This window comes from Mus pahari, chromosome 2 (assembly GCF_900095145.1).
Source record: "Mus pahari chromosome 2, PAHARI_EIJ_v1.1, whole genome shotgun sequence".
Lineage (NCBI taxonomy): Eukaryota > Metazoa > Chordata > Mammalia > Rodentia > Muridae > Mus > Mus pahari.
This window is the reverse complement of record NC_034591.1, coordinates 60,000,105-60,008,688: the sequence shown is the minus strand read 5'-3', so window position 1 is coordinate 60,008,688 and position 8,584 is coordinate 60,000,105. Positions and strand designations below refer to the sequence as shown.

The following is an 8,584-nucleotide window of genomic DNA, read 5'->3' as shown; positions in this document are numbered from 1 at the left end:
AGAAGAGAAGAGAAGAGAAGAGAAGAGAAGAGAAGAGAAGAGAAGAGAAGAGAAGAGAAGAGAAGAGAAGAGAAGAGAAGAGAAGAGAAGAGAAGAGATCTAGTAAAAAGCTTTCTAGAGAACTAGAAAGAGTTGCTTAGAAAGTTCCAACAAACATGATTATTTCACAGAGGTGCTCAGCAATATTTAGCAAGTTTTCCTGGGATCTCCTGGCTACTTGAGAATAGAAAGAGGAAAATTAGCTAAGTGAAGAAATCTAATCCTGCCCAGGTGTGTGATCTCAGGGGTGGGGGGTGGAACACTTAACACTCCACCTCAGTTTTTCAGCATTCTTTGAAGAGGCTGTATCCTGTTATTTCAAGCCAACGTACACAAGGCTTTCTCTTCCTTACCACCCCCACCATTATGGTCTGAACCAAGTTTACTTGGAAATTACTTCTTCTAGGTCCCTCTCCTTCTTAGTGTTCCATGCCTATGAATACTCTGTGATGTAACTCAAGAGTTCATTAAAACTCCAGTGTGAGGAAGTGACTGTTTAAAGCCAGGGGTATCAGTTTGAGTGAAATGGTGATAGGCTTTCTTGAATTCAGGGCATTTGAGAAAATGTCATTCCACTTCCTTCAGGCACCTTCCCCAGAACAGCAGACCAAGAACCACTCCTTGTAGCACCCAAGGTCCCATAAGTCCTCTCTGTCCTGTACTGTGACACTAGAACAACAGTTAGAGATCAGGAGTTCCCCAGAGCACACTGGACCCACTGTTCATACTAGCACAGGGAACACCCTAGCAGCTTTTCCAGTGAAAACATGGAGTTAGTCTTTTTCCTTTTCCCAGTAGTTACACCTTCTGCCTTCTGTGGCCAATCAGAAAAGACATGCCCACTGTCTAGATAGGCCTTAGCAACTTAGTAACTATTAACTGTCACCAGGAAGAAGCCAGTAACAATCCCTTGCCTCCTCCTCTTGCCCTGGGCACTTCCATTCTGTGTGGCATAGAACTGCTAGTCTAAATATACACGATTCCCTTTGTGACTTCCCTATAATTCCACCTGAGATCTCTCCTAACTCCTACCTCACATATTCCTCTGGATATCACTATACACATAGTCACAGCTCCTTGGCATCTTCACTAAAACAATTTTGTTTACAATCAATAAAGCCACCAAACCAATAATCGGTAGCACCTCCCTTGTCCTGCCTGTCACAGATACTTTAATTACCATTCCTTGGCCACCGCTCCATACCCTTTCAGAAATGACTGGCCCACCAAGCTGCACACTCACCCCCAATCGTTCTCCTTTTCTTCATCTCTCCTAAGTTGTTCGAAGAATCTGAATTTCTGTCTGCTATCTCACTCCAGATACTATTCTTCACATTTCAACACCGTCATACACAAGTACATAGATTTATCTATAATCAGCCTTACAGATCCTGCATGGATCCAGAGGAATACATCCGTAAACACACATGAAATACAGGCATTCCCCAGAGGGGAAAAAATGAGTGAGTTAAATTTTAAGAGTGTGCTTGCATAATTTGGGTGGTTGTTTGTTTTGTCCAAAGTATCAAAGGCTCTTTGACCAAAGAAGGTTGACACTAATTCATGCCAACCTGTACACACACACTTGCACACAAGTCTGAAGCCACAAAGGAATATGCCATTCATAGACAAACCTCATTGTCTGCTGCAGCTGCTCCCAGTGGCTCTGAAGAATGCCCTAGAAATAAAGGCTGAGGAGAGCAAGACACAGAAAGCAATCCAAGGGCTGGTGACTGCTTTCTGGCCAATCGGGGGAAAATGTAAATGACCTTTGAATGCAAATCACAAGCAAGCTTTCATTTCCCAGACCAGGACTGTAAGTTAATTAGTAACCAATCTTCCTCTAAGGCAACCATTCTCTACCTGTGGGTGACAACCCCTTTGTATGGGGAGAGGGGAGGTGTCAAATTATCTTTTCATAGAGATCACAAAAGAACTTCAGAAAACACAGGTATTTATATTATGTTTCATAACAGTAGCAACAAAAAATAATTTTATGATTGGATGTCTTTACAACATGAGGAACTGTATTAAAAGATTGCAGCATTAGGAAGGTTGAGAACCACTGCTCTATGGAGAAAATCTCTAAGACCTTAGGTCAAGAAGTCAAGACCGTAACCCATTTTTTTTTTCCTCCTTTATGAGTTTATTTAGCCTTCAGAACCTTTGAGGTGTCTGTTAAAATAACAAAGTTAACTAAATATGTAGACAGTAAAAGAGAAAGAAAAATAAATGGTTTGGAATCCTATAATAACTCTGGTTTCTCTCAGAGATTATCAACTTCTCAGGAACTCATTGGCAATAATTACTCACTGGTCTGCTCATTTGTGATGGAAGAAAATTGTCTTGAAAATGTTATCAAAGTACTTTGACCTTAAGACCACGAAAATGTTCTTAAGATTGTTTTTTGCTATGGATACCTTTTTGCAACCTCATATCTGGATATGCTTAGAGCTGTTTTTAAATGTATAGGTAAAATATACAAAAGGTATACAAAGAAAACTACTTATAATGAATTTTAATTGCAGTAACAATTTTAATTAATGATATTTTGACTAATGATAGAACAATAGGCATATTGGTATTTCAAAGTAGTATTAAGTATTAGCAATCTCTCAATATTATCTTAACCATATGAAGTAATATAACCTCTTGGACCAAAGTCACAAGTACGGCTTAATACTACTGTGGTTTGCAGCCAGCATTTGTACTGAAAAGAAATGCTAAATCTCAATTAGGAATTAACAAAGAGTATGTAATTATTTCCCCCTTCCAAGTTCACTGAGTTCTCTTGTTTATGTCTCGAGATTATAGGTTCAGAAGCCTCCTTTATCACTGAGTATGTTTTCTCTAGGCAGGGCAGAGTCCTCCGCAATGACTGCCTCACATGTAGTTCATAAACCTGGGATACCAGTCCTTGAAGAAATAAGAGCAAAATCAAAGATGTATAGGAAGGCTTTTATGAAAATATATCTGAGTAATTTGATGCCTATTGATCTTAATGATTTCTAAGTGTGGATTTTATTTTTAACCCTTTTTTTTATTTTATTCTCTAGTAATTTATTTAGTTTTTATAATTCATTTTATTGGATATTTTATTTATTTACATTTCAAAGTTATCCCCTTTCCAGATTTACTCCCCAGGAACCCCCTATTCAATTCCCCCTCCTCCTGCTTCTGTGAGGGTATAAACCTATCCAATAACTCCTGCCTCCCCACCTTCACATTCCCCTATACTGGGACCTCCAGCCTCCACTGGAACAAGGGCCACTTCTCCCATTGATGCCAGACAAGGCCATCCTCTGCTACAAATACAGCTGGAGTCATGGGTCCCTCCCTGTGCACTTCTTGTTTGGTGGTTTAAAACCTGGGAGCTCTGGTTGGTTGATATTGTGGTTTTTCTTATGGGTTGCAAACCCCTTCAGCTCCTTCAGTCTTTCCTCTAACTCCTCCACTGGGGAGCTTGTGATCAGTTCAATGACTGTGAGCATCCACCTCTGCATATGTCAGGCTCTGGCAGAGCCTCTCAGGAAATAACTATATCGGGCTCCTATCACCATGCACTTCTTGGCATCCACAATAGTGTCTGGGTTTGATGACTATATGGGATGGATCTCCAGGCGGGCCAGTCTCTGAATGGCCTTTCCTTCAGTCTCTGCTGCACACTTTGTCTCTGTATGACTGAAGGACCCACACTTTGTTCTTCCTTCTTCTTGAGGTTCATGTGGTCTCTGTAAATTGTATCTTGGATATTCCGAGCTTTTGGGCTAATATCCACTTATTAGTGAGTGTATATTGTGTGGGTTCTTTTGTGATTGGGTTAATCTATGACATACTGAAAATTTAAAAGTTTAAAGCTTTTTTTTTTAACTAAGCTCCATTTTAAAGGCCCTGCTTAATCACCCCTTACACTGATCTGCTTGGGTGAACCACTAAAGAGTCAGGAAATATTGAGACAAAAAAAAAATCATGATTATGAGCTATATCAACAATCCAAGCAAATGTTACCATCTCTCATCCTGGTGGCATCCTAACAGCCTGGAACAATCAAAATGGAATCATTTTTATCTTTTTTATAAACTCAGTTCATTATCCTTCAGTTTCCCATATCACCATTTATCGTGAAAAATCTTGTCAGGAATCAACTTTCAACAGAGAACCAACAGACCAACAGCTAATGAGCCTTCTATTCCAAAGACTTCAGGAGGTAGAGCTTTATAAACACAAGGAGTGTAGACTATGCTGCCTTTGACTGACTATTGGCCATTCTCATCCCTGGAAAGTGTGGCCTACACAATTGTCTCCCTAAGTATCATCCTCATATTGGGAGCACTTTATTCCACAATGGTCCCTTTAGCCATTATCACTCATCCTTCAAGAGTACCTTACTTTACTGTGTCACATACACTACGCTCTGAATGTCCCATGTGAATTTATTTCACATAGAACACAATTACTGAAGAGTGGAATGGATGCTAGAATAATATCCCAGTAACATTATACAAATATAGGTCCCTCCTATTATAGATGAGGAAACCAAGGCCCCAGGAATGTTGTGAGGTTTGTTTTGTTGCTGACCAAAACAGGAGCCAAGGTCTAGATCTCTGAGTTCAAAGCTCAGGTCTGCTTGCTAAAGCAGAACTTTGGTAAGTAAGTCTGTTTCCTTAACTTAAAAGGTGATAAAAAGTGGTATGTAGCAGAAGATGGACTAATCGGCCATCACTGGGAAGAGAGGCCCCTTGGTCTTGCAAACTTTATATGACCCAGCACAGGGGAAAGCCAGGGCCAAGTAGTGGGAGTGGGTGGGTAGGGGAGTAGGGGCGGGGGGGGGGGGAATAGGGAACTTTCGGGATAGCATTTGAAATGTAAATAAAGAAAATAATAATTTAAAAAAAAACGAAAAAAAGTGGTACCTAGCCAAAATTTATAAAATAAAGCAAGGCAGGTAGAAGTTGATGTTACAATTATTGTGAGACTGATGCTCTGCCAAGATATGGGCTTCCTCTTTGACTGTGTCAACCTCTCTGTCAAGCATAACTTATGATTAAGAACACAGTAAGAAAAAGATGGAGCATCTATTTCATACCAGGCTTACACTTAATATTGGCATGTGTGACTTTGTCTGATTAGTAAGATTTAGAAAACTCTGCTCCAAGCTCTTGATTTAAAAGACAACTCAGACAGGTCCAAGGAACAAGTAATAGGATGTTTTGAGTCTTTTTCTGCTGAGTGACCTAGCCTTAGCTTTAGAGGTGTCATGAAAACATGACTCATCAAGAGCTATAAAGATCTTTAACTGTAAGGCATATGTAACAGGATAGGACAGTTTCTCACCCCTTGGGCCACCATTCTGAGTGGTTCTTCCAACTTGTAATAAGGACACATGGTCCACTATGTTCATAGAAGCTTTATTTATAATAGCCAGAAGCTGGAAAGAACCCAGATGTCCCTCAACAGAGGAATGGATACAGAAAATGTGGTACATTTACACAATGGAGTACTGCTCAGCTATTAAAAACAATGAATTTATGAAATTCTTAGGCAAATGGATGGATCTAGAGGAGATCATCCTGAGTGAGGTAACCCAATCACAGAAGAACATACATGATATGTACTCACCGATCAGATTCCCACATCTAAACCAATCATTGGCCCCTTGGCTATTCTCCACTTGCAGTGACAGAAACTATAGGAATAACCCTCTTCTCTATACAGTGAAATTCAATGTATAGCTTTTGTGTACTGTAAATGAGGCACCATCAGAATTCAACACTGATAGAGGGATCCCTATAGCCCGTATTATACTAAATGACTCAAATATTTTCTCCATTTCTTCCTCATACTATAAAGTGGGTACTCTTATCCCTCAAGATGAGAAACGTGAAGCACCTACAAAACCTTGCCCAACCATGTAACACAACAAACGTTTTAGTATTTAATTCAAAATATGACCTCTCTGTCTCCCATGGTTCCCAGTAGTGCAAATGTATCTGGATGAGGAACCCTGGAAGATGTGCAAGGTATGTCAATTGGGAAAATGTTAAAGACTATGAGAAAGAAGTAAGAGGGTTCATGTAACCATTTAACATAATTATATGTTATGTGATATATGATTATGTTAAATGCTATGATGTCATCATAGCAAGCACACGTTCTTGTTGCTTTTCTCATATCTCCTTTTCCACAAGGATTTCCTTCAGTGCATAGCAGACCCCTGGGTACCCATTGAGGCTCTGTTGGATGAGTTTCTTACACCTCTCCATCACAGACAAAGCCCTAAGAGGGCTTAATCTGATAAAGAGCCCAGAGAGCCAGGAAAGCCCATTCTGTATTCTTTCTCCTCCTTGCAGCATAAAGCTGGTTTATATAAATACTCTTCTCACCAGTATACGGTCTACCAGCTATGGGCTGAGGGTGACTGACACACATCTGAAGCCATTCCTTCAGTCTGAAGCTGTGGAGTACAGCATTTAAATAAAAGCAAATAATTTGTCGAAGAGTAATTCAGTGTTACATCACTAAATGACTGTTTAGAAGTCTCCAGGTGGCACGTTGTGTCATAAAAATCATGGGATTTGAAATGAAATGAGCCTTGCAAATGGTCTCTATATTCTCTGCATATCTCAATCAGTCACTGTGCATTTCTGAAACTCAATTTTCTCACCTATAAATTATGGGTTGTAATATAAGCACAAGTTTTTGACCAAACCTGAGATAATTATTAGCTGATATGGAATGTCAATTTCCCAGCCCTCTTATACTATTAGTAGTAGTAGTTGTTGTTGTTGTTGTTGTTGTTAAGGTAAAATATCACTAAGAAGTATCTAAGCTGAATTCTATTAAGAACTGTTTTTCTCCAGTCTTCCTGTGGCACACACCCGTAATCCCAGTACTCAGGAAGAAGAGGCAAAAGATCACAAGCTTGTGGCCAGCCAAGGCTATATAGTGAAACCCTGTCTCATGAAACCAATAACTAATGGATCTAACTCAGTGATAGAGTAAATATCATGTGCATGGCCCTGGGTTCCAATCTCCTATAAACAGCTCAACCCAGAGCTGTTTTTTTCCAATTTGTTAGCCTCCAAATACCCCCCATTAACCCGAGCTTAAAAAGGTGGGGGGAGGAACCTTTCCCCTCACTGAAAACTGGAATAGATGCATGGATGAGAATCATTATATCACAGACTAAGATAATTCTACAGGATAGTGGAAGAAATCAAGCCAGATACCACACCCATCCCAACCCATACCACCCCTGACAGATACACACACACACACGTGCTCAAACCCACTCCATCTTCCATGCAATAGCCACCGTTTCTCTTTATTAAGTCTGAGATCTTTCCCTACCTTCATTCCTCGTGGAAGCTGAGCCAGTCACATCGCACACCACCTGGACGAGGAGAAAAGGAATTAAAGCGAGAAGCGGTCTTCCCTGCCCAGAAGTGTTAGAGGAAGGTGAGGATCTAAACACCACACAGAGAGGGTTGCAGAATTTCCTCGTGTTGTGAAATGCCTACTGTTCCACCATTTTATACTGCCCCTGGGCACATTCCCCACCCCTGGGCACAGATAAGAGCAATGTGCAAGCAGGAATCAAGGAGAGAGGCATTACAATAATACGTTAACCAATACTCACGTGTTCATAATAAAACTCTGCATCTGTACACGATACCTTGCAGCTTTCAGGACATTTAATCTGCATCATCTATTAGATAACGAGAGACCCGTGGGACAAGGTATTTTAAACCCTATCAATAAATGAGGAAAGAGGAAAAGGCCTTTGCTAAAGGTCACTCTGTGCCACACCCGCCGCCCCGATTTTAACCTATTAATCCAAGAGTCTACAGTCACTAAATCTAGAAAAGGGCCTTTCGGATTAAAAGTTTGTCTTTGCATTCAACAAATTCAACATTCATTTGTTACCAGGTCTCCAGAACATAAACCCGTGAATTCTATCTGTTATCAGATTCTACTCAGTATCCAGAGATGGCTTCCTCCCTCCAACTCAGGCCTTATATGAAAACTCACATCATTTTCTCTGTGGCTTCTTCACCCTACTGAGATGTACACACTCCCAGCCCTGAACAGTCCATTCCTGCAAGGGCAGCTCAACATAACCCTAACTGTATCATCACAACCCAAACAACCAGCACGAAACAGATAATTCAAACTTCCTAAGCAGATTCTCCACCCAGACATTTGGATTGGAGATATGAAATATATGCATGGTCTTGCTGGACAGTAGGTCTGTGGGTCCTGTCACACTGCTGGGAAACAGAACGTCATGAGTTTAACTAAGTACGAGTTTGTCCCAAGGAAAATTGAAAAGATAAACAAAAAGCAGCAGGAATAAGACAATTCAGACATCTGCTGTGGCTAGGATATCATTTGTCCAGTAAGGGACGCCATTGTGCTCTGAAAGGAAGTCATGGGACTTGTAAGAAGCAGAGCCTGTGTCCTTATTACCAGTTGGAAGATCTTCTGGGTATATGCCCAGAAGAGGTATTGCTGGGTCCTCCGGTAGTACTATGTCCAATTTTCT

The 8,584-nt window shown here is 40.6% G+C and overlaps 1 protein-coding gene across 1 annotated transcript in view; it reads right to left on the bottom strand.

Annotated features, from left to right (window-relative positions):
- Positions 1-7,423, bottom strand: part of Mgam (maltase-glucoamylase) — a 129,116-nt gene extending 121,693 nt beyond the window's left edge. Inside the window, exon 1 of the mRNA XM_029534874.1 lies at positions 7,390-7,423. Coding sequence (XP_029390734.1) covers positions 7,390-7,395 — 6 coding nt within the window. The 5' untranslated portion in view covers positions 7,396-7,423. The remainder of the gene's footprint in view (positions 1-7,389) is intronic.
- Positions 7,424-8,584: the final 1,161 nt, after the last annotated feature.